The sequence below is a fragment of the Camelina sativa genome, chromosome 15, assembly GCF_030686135.1.
Source record: "Camelina sativa cultivar CO46 ecotype springtype chromosome 15, ASM3068613v1".
NCBI classification, from domain to species: Eukaryota; Viridiplantae; Streptophyta; class Magnoliopsida; order Brassicales; family Brassicaceae; genus Camelina; species Camelina sativa.
In genome coordinates this window covers 892520-909426 of record NC_141894.1, presented here as the reverse complement: position 1 = coordinate 909426, position 16907 = coordinate 892520, and the positions used below count along the sequence as shown (strand labels likewise).

Genomic DNA, 16907 nt, shown 5'->3' with positions numbered 1-16907 from the left:
TGCTTCTCTTCTTCTCTTTCGATTTTGAGATCTAGGTTTAGCCGTTTAGGTTTAGATTTAGGTTTCTTCCTTCCTTCTCTCTTCTCTTTCGATTTTGCGAGATACCCATTTGAGATTTAGGTTTCTTCCTTCCTTCTCTTCTTCTCTTTCGATTTTGCGAGATACCCATTTGAGATTTAGGTTTCTTAAGTGAGATTTAGGTTTTGTATCTTCCCGGATCTGTTTTGTGTTTATGGTTTGATTAGAAACGAATAGCTATATAACGAAGTTTTGAGTCTCAGTTTGTGTTATTTTGGATATTCACAAGGGTTCATATGTTATTGCAGGCTGTGGTTTAGATTTAGGTTTCTTAAGTGAAATATGTTCGACTTTTTTCTAATTCATGTTGTGCTCTGTTGTTTTCTGCAGAAGAAGAGAAGTGTGTGCAAGTTAAGCTCATTGGTGGTAGACAAGGTAAGCTCATTGGTGTCAAGCTGTCTTTAAGTGTGTAGCTTTCTGATTTGGGTGATGCTTGTATCCTTGATGCTTGTTTTGTTCTTGTTTTGTTCTTGTTTTGTTCTTTTTTTTGTTAATGTTTTGAGCAAAACGTTTTGTTAATGTTTGTATCCGTGATGCTTGTATCCTTGATGCTTGTTTGGTCTTTATTACACTGCAACTTATTTTTATTACTTTGGTGATGCTTGTATTGATGTTTGTATCCGTGATGCTCATTGGTGATGCTCATTGGTGATGCTTGTTCATTTATTTATTAATGCTTGTATCCGTGATGCTTGTTCATTTATTTATTAGTCATATCTTTGCTTTTATTCATGTTTTCTGTATCACACTTGTTCATTTAGTTATGCTACATTCGTTTTCTAATTGGTATTTGGTTTTGGTTATTTCAGATGGATGATACACTAAACCTTGAAGATGATTATATGAGTGGAGATGATATGTTTGAGCATGATATGAATCCGGATGAAGAAGAACATGTAGAAGGGGAACGTGTAGAAGCAGATTCAGTAGCTAGTACGGCTGACAAGAGGACTGGCAAGTCTACAGGTAAACGTAAAAGGTCAACTTGTTGGAAAACTTTTGAAATTGTTGGAGATCAGTTGGATGATGGTAGGAATAATATTAGATGCACCCGTTGTGAGCATATTTATTGCCTTAATCTTCGTAAAAGTGGCACCAATACTCTCTTGCGTCACTCCCGATCATGCTCAAAGACTCCAGGAAGCACTCCTTCATGTGGAAACAGAAAGTTAGATATGATGGTGTTTAGGGAGATGATAGGATTGGCAATCATAGAACATGATTTGCCTTACTCTTTCGTTGAGTACAGAAGAATTAGAGAAGCTTTTCAGTATGCAAATTCCAACATCGAGTTTTGGTCAAGAAATACTGCGGCTGCTGATTGCTTAAAGATCTACGAGAAAGAGAAGCTGAAGCTTAGAAAGATGTTAGATGAAGTTTCGGGTAGGTTCTGTTTAACAACAGATTTGTGGAGGGCAATCACAATAGAGGGATACATGTGTTTGACTGCACACTATATCGATAGTGGATGGAATTTGAAGACAAAAATCCTATCGTTCTGTGCATTTCCTCCTCCACATACGGGTGCTGGAATAGCTACAAAGTTGTTGGCGTTGCTTAAAGATTGGGGAATAGAAAAGAGAGTGTTCACAATTACTGTTGATAATGCTTCCTCAAATGACAACATGCAAGGAATTCTCAAGAGGCAGCTTAGGAAAAATTTGGTGTGTGGTGGAGAGTTCTTTCATGTGAGATGTGCTGCACACATCTTGAATCTGATTGTGCAAAACGGATTGAATCTGATTATGCAAAACGGATTGGACAATGCAAACCGTTTTCAAGAACTGTCTTCTATGGCTTGTGACATCCTTAGCATCCCTATTACAACCGTAGCTGCAGAATCATCATTCAGCATTGGAAGCCGAGTTTTAAGTAAGTATCGGAGTTCACTCCTTCTTCTAATGTCCAAGCTCTAATTTGCGCTAGAAATTGGCTTAGAGGTTTTGAAGAGATTGTTGATCCATTCGAAGAAGGCAAAGAAGGACAAGGAGAAGGAGAAGGAGTTTGAAATATGTGTTTGCTTTATTGCTTTTGGATGTTGATCATTGTGTTTTGGATGTTTATCATTGTGTTTTGGATGTTTATCATTGTGTTTTGGATGTTGATCATTGTGTTTGGATGTTTATCATTGTGTTTGGATGTTTATCATTGCTTTTGGATCCATCTTTTATGTTTTATGTTTATGTTCTAAGCTAATTACACAATTTTTTCTCATTTTACAAAATCTGTTATATTTTTGTCCAATGGACACCCATGGAAAGCCCATAAAAAAATGAGCATAAGTGGGCATGGTCGTTAATGGACCGGACGTTAATGGACACGGACACCTATTTGTCCAAAATAAAAGTGGACAATATTGGACGGGTCAAAATGGACGTGGACGCCCATTTTGATAGCTCTATTTCTAGGGAAGAATACAAGAGAGCCTACAGAGACTGCGAGATGCGGAGAGCTTTTCTTTCTCTACCGGAGTGTGTTAGATAATGGGAAAATTGGAAAATATTTCTTCTTTTAGAAATTATTCTTAAATTTACAAAATATTACCATTTTGAAAAAGTTACCGTTAATACTTGTTGTTGTTACTATTACAGTGTCAGAGAAGAACCGAGTTAAAACGGGAAATGAAGGGCAAATAAGTCATTTCGAGTAACCTTAGTAAACCGACTATCACCAGATCTTATTAAACCAACACAAATCGATATTTCCCTTTTTTGAATAAATTTTAGTTTTAATTTCGTCAAATATGATAGCGAAGAGAGAAAGCCCATCTTAGGCCCATTATAGCCAATCAATCTCTAAGAAAAAGGCCAATTAAGCTACACTGTTGCAGATTAAAAATTAATTCGTCAATTTTTCATTTTATCACAAGCAAAAATTCATAAACATTTTTCCATAACCCAAAACATTATGATAACAAGAAAATTGGTCAGCTACTTGTATTTATATATATATACTGTTAAGTGCTTTCTAAATTAAACTGAAAAAAAAATTACAAAATTATCAAAAGAGTCGAGAACACTTTTTTTAAGTAACACTTATACAAAATTAGAGAAAAACAAAAAAAAAAAAAATTGAAAAACATCTCTCTCCCAAACGGAAACCGGTTTAAGATCGAGTGAGCAAAGTCGAAATATGAGCCGCCGAGAGCGTCTGAGCTCTTAGAGGCGGTCTGCTACCGGAAAGCCGCGGCGGTCTATCGAGAAAAACGTCGTGACCACTAAGATTTCGCTCCGATGCGCCGCCGCATCCGGATAATCTACGACAGTGAGGGCTCTCCCGTCGCTGCTTCAGCTTAGCGTTGAAAGGATTCTCCGGCTTGGCGAGATCTTCCACGCTTAACGCTTCTGCTAACGATGTGAAAGACTGTGATTTGCCTTTGTAATGTTTTGATAATCCTCTCCTGTTTATGAAAATTTCCGTTTTGGGGGTTACAAAATATTCGTAACAAAATGAAAAATTATTTTTAGAAAGACCCCATAAATGGAATATTTCCGTGTTATACTCTTAAAACTATAAACCGGTTAGGAAACACCCTAACTATTGGGGTTTATTCTGATAAGATTTAAAATCAGGGGTTATAAACGGAACATTCTGATTCTAATATACCTTGAGGAAGAAGAAGAACTTCGACGGTCCGAATCATCAGGAGAGTTTGGAAAAGAAGAGGGAGAGTTAACACTTTCATCTGCGTCTACGTCTGCGTCTCTGACTAAGTTTCCGCGTCTGCGTTCTTCTCCCAACATAAGAGACTCCATCTGTTCTTGATAGTGCATTTTTTTTCTTCTAAAGCCGCTCCTAATTTAGTACTAAAGAGTTGAGAATAGAAACAGTAGCGTTTATAACCTTTATATATATTTTTAATCAATGTGTTTATATAGTCGGCCCGTGCTTAAAAAATTCATTAACCTAATGAATCATTCGAATTTAAAACATTATCTAAATGAGTTATGTTTCTCAAATAACATGTCACGCCCATGAACATGGGTTCTGGTTTTCCGGTGTTTTATAATAATAAAGATGTCAGAGATAAGATATTCCGGGAATGATTGAACAAGATGATGACACGTGGAAAGAAAGAAGAAATGGACGGAGATTAGATACATGTTTACGTGGTGGGTGGAAACAGATGGCACGAACGACGAGGTCATCGAGAATCTCTGTGTAACGAATCTAACCGATACGTGTCGAACTATGTTGAACAGATTCAAAGACTTTTTTGTGCCATGATTGATAAATGAACTTCGTTTTATGTACTATTTTATGGACCGTCTCTAATGCCCCTTTGGCACATGATCGCTTTATAAAAAACATTATCTTGGGGAGGATTCGAGGAATCCATACGTTTTCTTCACCGAAGAACAAGTAGAATGTTTTCCTCTACTGTGCTTATTTTGCCTTTTTTCCAGCGTCAGAGAAAGGTTAACTAATTTTTCTACTGCTTTTATTCTAACTGGTAAATGATAAGAGTCAGAATCAGCTGTTCTCTACTCTTGATTATATTCCTCTAATCTGGCTACGAATATTTGCTTATTTCACTGACGGAGTCTATAGATGCTAAAAGTAAAGTTTTATGTTTCTGTTCCAAAAACCATCAGAAACTATAATTTATAATCAAAATCAATCACCTTCGCAAGTTATAAACATAAACACAAAATGAATACGTCAGTCATTTCATCAGAAAAGGCTTTAATCAAATAACTCAACTCAGTGTTTAAACTGACGAAAAAAACTATTCCTAAATTATGTATCAGTAGTCAGGCCAAGTATGGCTCTGTATAGAGTTCCTCCCGCTAAGATATTCCACATGAATCTCAATGTATACTTCGAGTCAATACATTCAAAAGTTTCGCCAAAGTACAAACATTTTAAAAGGTAACTGAGAGAAATCGAATAACTGAAAGCCAAAGAAAAAAGAATGAAGTCTGCCATAGCAAGGTCAATATGGGGAAGTAAGTACATGATCATATTTTAAGAGGTACTACTTGACTTATCTATCCTACAATATCTTATTAGCCACTTATGAATTACCCTACTCTTAAAACTGAATCGTCTAGATACTGAAGGACGAGTGATTACTCTAGTCTACAATGTGCATTGTTTGGTATTGGTCAATCAAGGGTTCATGATCAGTTCTTGTATCTAGCAGAGCATATCAAAAGCACATACGACTACAATACTACTTCAGACTTCAGATGCATCATTCATGACATTTGTATTTAACAGTTAAATATGCACATATTAGAAACCTGACACTAAACACTACTAAACAAAAGGTTTCCTTGATTACTCCAATTCACAGAATGCTTAACAGAAATCACAGTGTATAGCCATAGATTCAATTCACTAAAACCATCAATCATGTGTGTCTCATCAAACGCATATCCTGAAGAGAAGATTATAGTCAATCAAAATTCAAAATTCAACAAGAACAATCTCAATCTGGTAACAACAAATAAGAATCCAAGCATAGAAAAGTAGGATAAATCCTTCAATCTCCGGAAGTCAAAAACGTTGAAACAGAGAAAAGGCATTACACTAATTGGACCACTGAGACGAGAGGAGAAAGAGCCGATCAATCCTTGTTCTTGATCCTCTCGATCCTCTGGTTAAGATGCTCGATCCTGACAACCAAATTGGTGACAGAGTAAAGGATCCAGTAGAAGACAAGAGCAGCCGCGATGAGAAGCGCGTTTCGCTGGGATTTCATCATAGATTTCTGGTGACGAAGATGCTCCGACGGTGTGCAGGAATCGCCGTCGCACGAAGGCATAGTCTCGTACTTCCAGTAGATGTCCATCAAGAGGAAGAGACAGAACGGAACTATGGAGAGAAACGGTTTGAGGAGATTACGAGTGACGGCGACTAATCCCTTGCGGAGTCCGTCGAGTCCTGGCATCGTCAATAGCACCACCATGATCGCTTCAGCCGCCGCTGCGTAACCTAAAACAACCCATTCGAGCGCCATTATCACCGGATCAAGCTAGATCTGAATTTTCTATTTTTCCGATCCTTTTTTCTTCTTCTCGTGTGGGATTGGAAGAGAAGATGTGAGTAAGGAACACGTGGGCGGTCAACGCGTGTCGCACGTCGGTTAAGAGGGAGAAGAGTTTTAAATGGGCTTATGCGTTTACTTAAACTCGGCCCAAATAGTTACAAGAGTAAATAGGCTTAGATTCACACACAGTCCATTTGTCAAGTAACGGCGTCAGAAAAAAATGAAAATGAAACGGCAACGTTTGGTAGGTGAGACACGTTGATCAGATTGTGTTTTGTCTCCTAATCACATCACTTTCAAAGCAGATACATAAATGGATATATATAAGCACACATTAAACAGAGTTCATCACACATACTGACTAAACAAAAGAAGCAAAATCTTTAAGTAGAAACAAATTCTCATCTCCGACGAGAAGAAAAAAAAAACAGAGTTTGTATGGCAACCAGATCGAAGAGCTTTCAGTTGATCACCACCGGTTTAAGGAAGCACCTCGTTAACACACGCGCTTCCACACGCGCCACCGCCTCTGCTCTCTTCCCTTCACGGTATCAAAAAACACTCTCTTTCTCTTTTTGTTTTTCATGTGTTCTTTGAACCTAAGTAACAAAAAGAAAAGAAAATACATTGATGACAACTACATTTTCATGTGGAAATATAATTAATTCCTATGAAATGGACAGTAGTAGTATACAGTAACATCATCTTGATTATATATGATGAGAAACTGATATGAATATACGTACATAATAGAGGTTTTTTAACAAGATTATTAGAGGTTTGTGGTGTTTGGTTATTTTGTCAGTGTGTTACTAGTTTGGTCAAACAATCTTTAGTTTCCACTTTCTTGAATTCAAGATATGATTCCCAGATCTAGAAAGTTCAGATATCAGACTTCTTTTATATTTTCAATATCATACATTTGCTCTCTTTTTTTTTTTTTTTTTTGTCGGCTAAACATTTGCTCTCTTTTAATTCTTGTTTTTGTTCGTATCTCTATATGCTTAATATAAACGCAATGGGATCTGAAAAAGCACCCTGTCATATTCGAACAAGTGTATTAGTTTTGAGTCTTAAAAGTCTTTTTCTCTCCAAGAAAATCCTTTTACCATATCTTAAAATATTAATAACATTTTCTTGAAAATAATTATATTCGTACGAAAAGCATAAGCAATGTACCCATTCTACTACCAAAAAAAAATGGCATATGCCATTAGGCGTAAGTGGATAATACCAAAACAAATCTAGTTCCGGATTTGACACGTGTCGGTAGTTGTAATTTACATCAATACCCTTAAAGAATAATAAATTCCTTTTCTTTACTTGCAGTTTTAAGTAGCTGGGGGTCAAACTCAAAACTGTAGCCAAAACTAATGAATTTACATCTTTAATTACAAACCACATTTAGTTTCTTCTTTGCTGTACTCCATCTTTTTTAAACACGTTATTTTCATCTAATAGTATGAGTCTATGAGATCAGTACGTAGACGTGACCTGGCTGATCTTCTCATATCGTTAAATTAAGATAAGAATTGGACCGACAGCTTTGAAGATATAGAAAATATTGATGGGGGGCTGACTATGACATATTTTGACATTTACTTGATTTTTATATCAATTTTATAGGGAAAAGGCTTTTAAGGGGTCACTTTTTATGAAAATCAAAACTTTCCATCTTAAATAATATACAATGACCGGATAAAAAAAAAAATCTATACGAAGAGTGACTACTGTACGAAATCATTATTTTTGGGTGGTTGTGTCCCTGTGGGTATTTTCTGTGGTGGCAACGTCTCACCTACCAATCAACAATCTCCCACCCAACCGGAATTTTGTTTTTATTTTCCTTGATATCGCGTATTGATTTGACTAAATAATTTTGCGTTAGATTCTTTTTATACATGCGACAGAATGTGAGATAAATAAAAGTCTTCTAACAATCTTTTTCTTTTGAACAGTCGGAGTGGTCATTCCTCGGCGTATGATAAGAACGTGGAGGATGAGCTGCATGCAAGTGCAGTACCTGACGAAGTCATAAAGCCAGATTCCGACAAATATTGGTCTCCTCATCCACAAACAGGAGTTTTCGGCCCTTCCACTACTGAGCACACCCTCGCTGCTGAAGGTGCACGCCAGGACTCTGCTGTGCTGGAGGAGACTGCTTGGTTTCGCCCCACAAGTCTCGAGGACTCGGACAAGACTCACCATGTTTGAGTCTCCCACTCTATCTTTCTCCCTGCTTTTTACTGGTGTTATGTCGTTGTAATAAGGTTCTTTCTAAGTACACAATCTGCCAAGTCAAATAGTGTCCTAAAATAACTTTTATGTTCTGCTGCTACGTCTATGTCGATGGGTGTTAACGATAAAGATTCAAACCAATAAAAAATGAGGTTTGGTTTTTAATTTGGTGCGGTTAATCAAAGCCATGATGAGTGATGACCCCAGGACATATAAAAAAGACATCATCTGCTAATCGAATCTCTCAAGAACAATATCAATTATATCTGTAATCTTGATTAACCAGCGAAAGAGTCATAAATCAAATGAAACGAAAAAAAGCTCTCTAAGACTAGTAAACTAAAAGCTGAAGCTAAATCAAAAAGATACATAAAGCTTTCTAAAGAGAGAAAAAGAAAATATATACAAAACGAACCAGTGGTGGTATATTGTTCTACTTCTTCACCGATCTGTACCAATAAATAACCAGAGCCTCTCTAAGTAAATTCTTCTCCCTAACGACTAATTTTCCCTCAGAATCATCACATAATAAAAGACTGATGGTTGCTCAAAAAGATCCATCACCCCAGAAACTGTAATGCCCTAAACGTGATTCTCAATCTACGAAAACCAGAGACTTGGAATTGTTATATGTTTGGTACCTGTAAATCTCGTTTTCACTTGAGTAGAGCTCTTGTTATTGATCTCTTCTTCTATCGTTAAAGGATTTCGCAGTTGGCTTTGAAGGCGGTCTATTTATCTTCTCAAGTAATCTGCTAAATACTAGCTTGACCGGTATGCAGGCCACAGTTGGTGGTCCTGGTAATACCCGTCTGTTAGAGAGCTCGTGTGTCCGGTCTCGTAACACCTTCATCCCATTGTGCCCTTGTTCGCTGCTGAATGACGATAGTGCCCTTGTCTTTTGGCTAGCAGTAGCATTTGTGTTCTTCAGCAACTTCTTTTGCTGCTGCTGCTGCTGCTTTCTCTCTGCAGGTGGTCGTGGAATTCGCAGTGAACTGTTTCTCCTCACCGAGTTATCATCATTACTAAAACTTCCCAGCCCGAGTTTCTTAACATGCGGTTTTCTTCCCTGCTCGGCCGGAGAATGATCATAGTTTGCTTCATCATCCGCTTCGAGGGAAGATGAGAATGGCTGCAGCCGTGGAACCCGGGAATTACTCCTTCTTGCAGTCTTCCAAGCAGAGGGCAGAAGAAAGCTTTTGTCATGGTAAGTTGTTTCATTACCAAAATAATCAATTGTCTGAAAATATGACTCGGAGGAACCATCTGCTAAGACTTCGATTTCGACTGGATGTCCAATTATTGCTCTGCCATTTAACTTACTCATAAGTGAGACAATTGGGACAGGCCCTTTCTGATAGCTTCCTCGCACTTCTAGATCCACATCCATCAACGAAGAACGCGTTTTTCTGCCAAAATGTCGTTGAGAAACATCAAACTCCTGACCTAAACCTTCAAGTTTTTCCTCCCCACGCTTCCTCATACCAATCCGGCCTTCCCAAGGATCATCATCCCAGTCCAGCAAGTCATGGCTGTAGATGTTCTTACATCCAGATGAAACCACAGATGAGAACTGATAATTATCACCTGGTCCAATCATTCTGTCCCCGAACTGCCTTTCGTTGGGATCAGTGTCATCAGTACCATCGCTCATATCATTTGTCCCATTAAAATCTAAACCATAACCCATAGGCTTTTGCCCAAATGCCCTTCTCTTATATTCACAATATCTTCCATCTTCCATACGATTACGGTGCATTTCTCTCTTACGTGCAGACCTTCTTGGAAGATTCCGCAAGTTTCTTTTGCCCTTAAGCTGCCACTTGGAAACCGTGCTAGCATCATTATCAGGATTGTGGGAATAAAGGTAGGAAGAGTCGCCAGAAATGGAGGACTCATAATGATCTTCCTCACTGCTGGTGCTTTCATCTTCTTCTGACATATGTCTACTAAAAGTATTGCGTCGCTCTGAATGACGCCCAGCTCCTGGAAAGAGAAGATTTCAAACAAGAGTTAGGGCATAACTAACACCTGTACGACACAGAGAAAATTGTGGTCTACGTAACTAAACAGGTTAATAGGTTTTTACAGTTCAGAGGCTTGACACAAATTCTAGTCAAAGTAAAATCAGAAATGATTGCCGTCTTGCCACAATTGAAAGCCAATTTTCGTAAAAGTAGAACACATTTATATTGATAAGAAACTAGATTTTAGCAGTCCAAAAAAACTTCACCTGACGGCAAGGGAATGTCATCATCAGTATCCTCCTCCATATCAGAAGTATCAGTTTCGGATTCAGAATAATCAGATTCCATATCTTCCAAAAATTCAGGAGGGTCATAATCTGAATAACGAGAATCACCACGGACAAAGGAGGAATGCATTGCCTCCCTATGGCCTCGCAAACTCTGATGCAGGTCTGAAACATCATTAGTTTCATTTGGTGTGAACATATATTTAGGCCTTTTAGCCTCTGCCTTACTCCTTGTGTTCTCCTTTCCTGAAAGGGAGCCAAAATTTTCAAATGAATTTTATGTCAAAAAGGGCCAGAAGCCTTAAGTATCCAACCATCTTGGAATTAAAAACTTGGAAGTTTTCAAATTCATCTCACCGAGGGTATAACTGGGCCTCTCCATGCTAAAATCTCCACTCGAAGAAGCTGAAGAGTTGCTTCTGGCAAGATACTTTAAGGAAGTATCAGGACCATTGGAACGTGAAATCTTTCGCTTTGAAGAGGCGGTTCTAAGTCCAAAGTCCTGCAAGCCTCTCATTCGAGGTACAGCCTCATCATCACAACTTGGTTGTTCTTCCTCTTTATCTCTCAGCAAATGCGTAGCATCACCAACCCCTAGAAAATCTGAGGATTCTCTTGTTCCATTATCATGAACCCTAACTATATCAGGAGAGTGATCTCTAGCCTTGTAGGAAACTAGTTTCCCTTCTTTTTTCAGCAAGTCCTTTTCAAGTTCAAGGGCATGGAGAATAGCATCTTCTCTACGAGCATACTTCTCCCTCTTTCTTATAGTCAATGCTTGCGAAGATTCTACCCTTTCAATGCATTCATCAAAATCACCACAACGAAATGGCTTCACCCGTTTGGATTTCTCTAAATTGTACCAATCCCTAAGATTGAAACAAAACTGCTTTCAGTAATCAATCCAAGTCCAAAAGAAAGTTCATACAGACAGAAAAAAGAAGAGACTTACACACTTGCATCCTCTCTCCCGAGGAGCTTCACTGGAGTACCAGATCGTGGCGAGGTGATATGCGTAGAGTCAAGATCTTCTTGACCAAGTATCTTCCCAGGCCACCAAGAACCGTTCCTCCTCCTAACCCACACAATAGAACCCACCGTCCAATCCGGAGAACCTGATACTGGACTTCCCATTCTTCTTCTCTTTACACTCAAGATCACACTTTTTTCTCTCTTATCTTATACGTCACTACCACCAAAAAGGACCATTCTCTCGAAAAAAAAAATCTTATACGGCGGTGTGTATTTGATTGATCTACCTGAAAAAATCAGCTTAGCCGCCGGTAATACAGAGGAATCCCGGCGGATCCAAAACCACAACTGAAACAAACGGAAGGGAAGAAGAAAGTGAAGACGGCGAGGACTAAGCTTTCCATTCAGATTTGGAAAATTCCCATTAACCCTACGCTCTCTCTCTCTCTCTTTACGCAGGTTAGGTTAAAACCTTTCCCTCGCAGCTTTTCTTTTTTTTCCACCGCCCGTCTATAATAAACTATGTAAGCGAGTGGCTCTGTCTCCCTCTCTTTTACTCTCTGAAACCTCTCTATATCTCTCTCTCGCTCCTCTCCGTGACTCCGTCTCTCTTTCGCCTTCTCTCTTTCTATCTCTCTCCTCCGGATGGAGATTGCTAGCTTCGCAGTTCATTCAATTTACACGCGCTCCCCGAAAAGCGCGTGCTTTTTACGTTACCGAATCATAGGCCCATCCACTAATCAATAATTTGGGCTTTTAAATTCTTAGGCCCAGTATAATAACATGTTGGGTTTTTTTAAGATAATTTTCAAAATTCAAAATTGACGCTGCAACGGTCACATCTGCTCGAGGGGGGAGTTAGGGTTTTTGTGTTCGCCTAAATGGTATAAATATCCTTCGTCTTCGGATCTTTAGTCTCATCAGAAACGTCTTTGTTTTTTTTTTTAATTCAACCGTCATTTTTTCTAAACCCAAATCAAAGTTTTTTTTTTCTCTCTCTCATTTTCTCTAGATCGTCGCCATGGATTTCGACAGTCTTCCGAGAAGAGATCTACAGTTCTTCTGTAAAAGGAACAAAATCCCAGCCAATATGACCAATATCGCCATGGCCGATGCTCTCAAATCTCTTGAGATTGTAAGTCCTTTTTTTTTTTTTTTTTTGCCTTCTCCTTTCTTTAGAGTTTTGTTCCGATAGTATTCTCAGTAATATTGTTGCAATCGATTTGAGATCCACATCTTTGCTTACTGAAATTGAGAAATTTAGGGCGTTTGCTAGAGTATTTGGTAGTGACGAGTATGAAATCCTCGAAGTGGTTTCAGATGATGCTTGATTTCAATTGGATCGTATTCTAAGATCTGGGTAATCAAACAAGATTGAATGAATTCCTTATTGTTCGTAGATCTGCCTCGAATTTTGTGTTTGAAGCTTCTAATCTATGGGTAAATCTGCGAAATCAAGTTTCAAGTCTTATATATATATATTTGGTTTTAACATTTGTTGATGGGTGATGGTTTTGCAATAGTAACATTAGCAGTTTTACAAATTTGTAATTATACTAGATCTATCCAACATCGTCTGACTGTTTTGTGATTTGATAGGTTGAAGGTATTGATGACTTCATGAATCAGTCTCCAACGAGTGTAGCTCGAACTGCTGTTAGAACTACTCGGAAAAAGGCCACCAAAGATGATACTCAGTCATCAGATTTGGTCACCCGTTCTTGTTATGTGGGTAAGTCCCTCGCTGGAGAAATGGAGCAAGAAAACAGAGACACGAATATGCTCCTACCTCAAGAAGGCCGTAGAAGAGCAGCAGCGACCTCGGTTGCTGTAAAGCTAGACGTCACCGATACCATCTCTGAGGTCAATGTGAGCAAAACTCCAGCGGCCAGAAGCACGAGGAGAGCTCAGACAGCTGCATCTTGTAAGAAGGATGAGTCGGTTCAGAGGGTGTACAGCACCAGAAGGTCTGTCAGATTGCTTGAAGAATCTATGGCTGACCTGAGTTTGAAATCCGTAAATGTACCTGCCAAGAAGCACGAAGATGCTGAAAGAGAAGATTCACCCGCAGGTATGCAATGCCTCGTTATTTTAAACAGATGATTTCCATGTTTTTTGTAATTTGGATGAGTTTGTAATCAAGTTTAGTTGTAAATTGCAGGTTCCAAATTCGAGGCAAAATCAGATGAAAACTCAGAGAAAGTAAAGGAGGCTGAAGAAGTTGTTGTGTCAGTGAGAGATTTGAATGATTCAATGGAGAAGGAATGGGATGGTTCAAAGAATGATTCAGATATTGACATATTATATGGTGATCTTGGTGATATCACTTTCTTTGATGCGTCCACTAGTAAGGAACAGATGAATGGAACAGGTATGCATACACACTGGCATGCCCATCAATGTTGTTTGCTTCACTATTTTTTTGTTTTCATTTCTTAATTTCCATGGGGGCGTTCTTTGCAGGTTCCAACACGGTTTCAGCTTCGGACAGTTTTGTTCTAGTCCAAGAACAAGAAACATCGCAGGAGGATGACTTTGTTGTCGTAGACCATGCTGCTTCTACTACCACCGCAAACACTCTGGCCTGCAACAAAGAATCAGAGTCTGAACAAATGAAGATTGGTTCTGAGTCTGATTCAGATGAAACAGAATATGAAACTGATCCGGAGGAGGGTGATGCTGTTTCTGTTGCTGTTGCTGTTGACACAAACCAAGAGGCATTCGAGTCTAAAGTCTCTGCTAGTGATAATGTGAGTATGGTAGACTCGGTCACAACAATTCTGATAGCTGATGAGTCAAAAGAAGTCGATGAGATAGCTTCTGAGGAGGAACTTGAAGGAGATAGCGATGAATGGTCCGAATATGAGATAGACGAGGTCGAGTTGGAAGAAAACAGTTGCGAATCTGAGGAATCGATTGACATTGAATCAGAAGAGGCTCCTCTCTCGAAGACTCCAGCTTCTTCTTCTTCTTCGTCAACACTTGCTGCTGGTAATAAGACAAAAACTCCGTTGTCTCCATCTGAAGCAGAATCAATCGTAGAGAGCAAGAAGAAGAACAAGGAGGATGCTGTGGAGATGGATATTAACATCAATGGAGAGGGAGAAGCAGAGGTTGAGGCTAAGAAGAAGACAAAGAAGAAGAAGAAGATAATTGATGAAGAGAGCTTCAAAGACGTGAGCGTGAGGCAACTAATAAAGTTGGTCAAAGAGCTTGATATTAAGAGTAAGCAACAACACAAGGGCGCTGAGTAAAGAAGACCAAACTATTTTTGCCTCTTTTTGAAATCATTTCCTTTCTCTCTTGGAAAGATGTTTGATGTTTCTTTTATCCCTTCTGCTGTGTTTTTCTTTTTTTAAGAAAAATCCAAAACATAATTTTCTAATGAATTCTATTACTTTTAATCTCATTCATACTTTCTCTCCATTGCTTTCTAATAATCTCTCCATTCATTTAGCTGTATGTTCTTAATTTATCGAATTGAAGAGCCAAAAGCTCAATAGAGGATGACAGAGACGCAAAAAGATCAATCATATATAGCTTCAAAGGGATGATCCCATGAGAATTTTGCAGATACATTTTATCCATCTGAAAAAAGGAGCTTAACATTTAGCTTTTTAAGAAGCAGGGCCATGTGAAGACAAAAGAAAAGAAAAAGTATTGAGAGATTTTGATTTTGTGATATTACTAACATATCAGAGGCCAAGAAGAAGACTTTGACCATGGACTAAAAGTATATATAATGGTGGATAGACTGAACACCATGAGAGCTTGATTTGGTACTTTTCGTATGTCAATTATAGCTAGTAAATGGAGTGAGTGTTAAAACGAGGGACCAACGGATGAGTAACCAGCAGCTTTAACCTCTTTGAGCGTAGAGGATAACCAGTCTAAGCCTTCATAGAGCCCATCTCCTTGAAGAGCACATGTGCCTTGTATATGCCATTTCCTGTTCTTGAGTTCAAGTAAGCCAAGCCCCTCACATACTTCTCGAGGAGACATGGCTCCTCTCTGAGATTCATAAAGAGTTTTGGATCAATATTGGTAAATGAGAAAGATATCACATAAGAAAAGCTAGAGCTTTGAACTTTTTTTTACCATGTCTTGTTTGTTGGCAAACACTAGAATGATACTGTTGAGCATGAACGGGTCTCTTATGATATCCTGAAGAAATCAATAAGCAGAGATTAGACACTCCACAGAGACTAGTTTCACCTAAAAGATTAGTGTAATTTCTCTAAGGTACCTGAAATTCTTGCTTCGCTTTACCGATCCTCTCTCGGTCCAAGGAGTCTACCACATATATCTGCAAATGCATCAATTCGTTATTCATCTGTCTAAGAATTCTCTTCTGCAGAATCATATCTCCCTAACTAACACACAGAAGCAAAAAGAAGTAAAGACTATACAAGTCCATCGGTATTATTAAAGTAATGTCTCCACAAGGGCCTGAGCTTCTCTTGGCCACCAACATCCCAAACTGTGAACATCACATTCTTGTACTGAACTTTCTCAACATTGAAACCTGTATAAGAAAGAAGTTCAAAATCCTCAGCAAACAAGTCCTAAGATAGTTAAAAAAAAACGCTTTGAGCAATCTGACCTACCGATTGTGGGAACAGTTGAGAGAACTTCTCCTATGTGGAGCTTGTACAGTATCGTTGTCTTCCCAGCCGCATCTAGACCCAACATAACGACCTAGTAAACGAAACACACAACCAAGAGATCATCACAATCATATTTGAGAAACCCTAAACCACAGAAGATTAGTCATAAGAAACACCACAAAAACCTCTAGTAATTGAGCTGGGTTGGTCAATATACACAAAACAAAAGCTGGACTACTGAATAAGATCAATCATATATAATTCGTAACAAATGAATGAAGGAAGGAACACAAGATATAGGTTAACATACGAATCCAACAAAAAGGGGAAGAAGGATTCAGTAAACAATCAATAAGCAATAAAAGGAAAATATAATAAAAAGCGGAAGGGACGAGAGAAAGAGAGAGTAGTAGTACCCTCATCTCCTGGTTTCCGAAGAAAGTATCGAAAAGCTTACGAAAAGTTTGACCCATCTCTGATCTCTCTCTCTCTCTCTCAAAAGCTTTTATTAAACCCTCACAACAACACGAAGAACTGTTACTTGGTTTCTCTTATCGACAAAACCCTAATAGAAACTGAAGAAAACAGAGAGAATCAAAAGCTTAATAAGATGATCGATATTTGTTCTTCCAGGAATTGAAGATTTTCCCGAGAAAGGTTGCGTTTTTTTTGGGTACAATGGAATCAATCCAGGTGTATTTAGATTCGACTTGGTCTTCTCTCTATAGTATTCAATTTTAACCCGGTTTACAAAAGTCAAATT

At 38.5% G+C, this 16907-nt stretch overlaps 6 protein-coding genes and 1 long non-coding RNA gene across 7 annotated transcripts; 2 read left to right on the top strand and 5 right to left on the bottom strand.

The window, feature by feature from the left end:
- Positions 1–3017: 3017 nt before the first annotated feature.
- LOC104744406 (protein OXIDATIVE STRESS 3 LIKE 3-like) lies at positions 3018–4060 on the bottom strand. Its single transcript, XM_010465463.3, has 2 exons — positions 3685–4060; positions 3018–3478 (listed from the first exon to the last, which is right to left on the bottom strand). Exons 1-2 carry the CDS (start codon positions 3849–3851, stop codon positions 3184–3186), a joined length of 462 nt encoding a protein of 153 aa, XP_010463765.1. The 5' UTR covers positions 3852–4060; the 3' UTR covers positions 3018–3183.
- A 1402-nt stretch (positions 4061–5462) lies between these two features.
- LOC104744405 (uncharacterized) lies at positions 5463–6178 on the bottom strand. The gene has a single exon (XM_010465462.2). It carries the CDS (start codon positions 6041–6043, stop codon positions 5651–5653), a length of 393 nt encoding a protein of 130 aa, XP_010463764.1. The 5' UTR covers positions 6044–6178; the 3' UTR covers positions 5463–5650.
- Positions 6179–6274: 96 nt separating this feature from the next.
- LOC109129048 (late embryogenesis abundant protein At5g17165) lies at positions 6275–8476 on the top strand. The gene is made up of 2 exons (XM_087487620.1): positions 6275–6621; positions 8032–8476. Exons 1-2 carry the CDS (start codon positions 6512–6514, stop codon positions 8285–8287), a joined length of 366 nt encoding a protein of 121 aa, XP_087343746.1. The 5' UTR covers positions 6275–6511; the 3' UTR covers positions 8288–8476.
- Positions 6346–7053, bottom strand: LOC147926178 (uncharacterized). Its single transcript, XR_015581729.1, has 2 exons — positions 6820–7053; positions 6346–6672 (listed from the first exon to the last, which is right to left on the bottom strand). It is a non-coding gene; the product is annotated as an uncharacterized LOC147926178 (long non-coding RNA).
- A 77-nt stretch (positions 8477–8553) lies between the features above and the next one.
- Positions 8554–12220, bottom strand: LOC104744404 (uncharacterized). Its single transcript, XM_087487618.1, has 4 exons — positions 11518–12220; positions 10923–11434; positions 10545–10811; positions 8554–10297 (listed from the first exon to the last, which is right to left on the bottom strand). The coding sequence occupies exons 1-4, from the start codon at positions 11697–11699 to the stop codon at positions 8988–8990; spliced, it is 2271 nt and encodes a 756-aa protein (XP_087343744.1). The 5' UTR covers positions 11700–12220; the 3' UTR covers positions 8554–8987.
- On the top strand, positions 12214–14946 carry LOC104744403 (uncharacterized). The gene is made up of 4 exons (XM_010465460.3): positions 12214–12672; positions 13137–13608; positions 13699–13908; positions 14001–14946. The coding sequence occupies exons 1-4, from the start codon at positions 12559–12561 to the stop codon at positions 14789–14791; spliced, it is 1587 nt and encodes a 528-aa protein (XP_010463762.1). The 5' UTR covers positions 12214–12558; the 3' UTR covers positions 14792–14946.
- A 103-nt stretch (positions 14947–15049) lies between these two features.
- LOC104783161 (uncharacterized) lies at positions 15050–16907 on the bottom strand. The gene is made up of 6 exons (XM_087487619.1): positions 16561–16907; positions 16145–16235; positions 15947–16062; positions 15784–15843; positions 15636–15701; positions 15050–15548 (listed from the first exon to the last, which is right to left on the bottom strand). The coding sequence occupies exons 1-6, from the start codon at positions 16615–16617 to the stop codon at positions 15360–15362; spliced, it is 579 nt and encodes a 192-aa protein (XP_087343745.1). The 5' UTR covers positions 16618–16907; the 3' UTR covers positions 15050–15359.

Excerpts from the sequence above, each read along its gene's own strand:
- LOC104744403 (XM_010465460.3), top strand. The coding sequence starts at position 12,559 with ATGGATTTCGACAGTCTTCCGAGAAGAGATCTACAGTTCTTCTGTAAA. Across the intron at positions 12,673-13,136 it reads CTCTCAAATCTCTTGAGATT|GTTGAAGGTATTGATGACTT; the intron begins GTAAGTCCTTTT and ends GTGATTTGATAG. Across the intron at positions 13,909-14,000 it reads GGAACAGATGAATGGAACAG|GTTCCAACACGGTTTCAGCT; the intron begins GTATGCATACAC and ends CGTTCTTTGCAG.
- LOC104783161 (XM_087487619.1), bottom strand. The coding sequence starts at position 16,617 with ATGGGTCAAACTTTTCGTAAGCTTTTCGATACTTTCTTCGGAAACCAG. Across the intron at positions 16,063-16,144 it reads CTCAACTGTTCCCACAATCG|GTTTCAATGTTGAGAAAGTT; the intron begins GTAGGTCAGATT and ends TTTCTTATACAG. Across the intron at positions 15,844-15,946 it reads TTAATAATACCGATGGACTT|ATATATGTGGTAGACTCCTT; the intron begins GTATAGTCTTTA and ends ATGCATTTGCAG.
- LOC104744405 (XM_010465462.2), bottom strand. The coding sequence starts at position 6,043 with ATGGCGCTCGAATGGGTTGTTTTAGGTTACGCAGCGGCGGCTGAAGCG.
- LOC109129048 (XM_087487620.1), top strand. The coding sequence starts at position 6,512 with ATGGCAACCAGATCGAAGAGCTTTCAGTTGATCACCACCGGTTTAAGG. Across the intron at positions 6,622-8,031 it reads TCTGCTCTCTTCCCTTCACG|TCGGAGTGGTCATTCCTCGG; the intron begins GTATCAAAAAAC and ends TCTTTTGAACAG.
- LOC104744404 (XM_087487618.1), bottom strand. The coding sequence starts at position 11,699 with ATGGGAAGTCCAGTATCAGGTTCTCCGGATTGGACGGTGGGTTCTATT. Across the intron at positions 10,812-10,922 it reads GAGGCCCAGTTATACCCTCG|GAAAGGAGAACACAAGGAGT; the intron begins GTGAGATGAATT and ends GCTCCCTTTCAG. Across the intron at positions 10,298-10,544 it reads TGACATTCCCTTGCCGTCAG|GAGCTGGGCGTCATTCAGAG; the intron begins GTGAAGTTTTTT and ends TTCTCTTTCCAG.
- LOC104744406 (XM_010465463.3), bottom strand. The coding sequence starts at position 3,851 with ATGCACTATCAAGAACAGATGGAGTCTCTTATGTTGGGAGAAGAACGC. Across the intron at positions 3,479-3,684 it reads AGTTCTTCTTCTTCCTCAAG|GAGAGGATTATCAAAACATT; the intron begins GTATATTAGAAT and ends TTTCATAAACAG.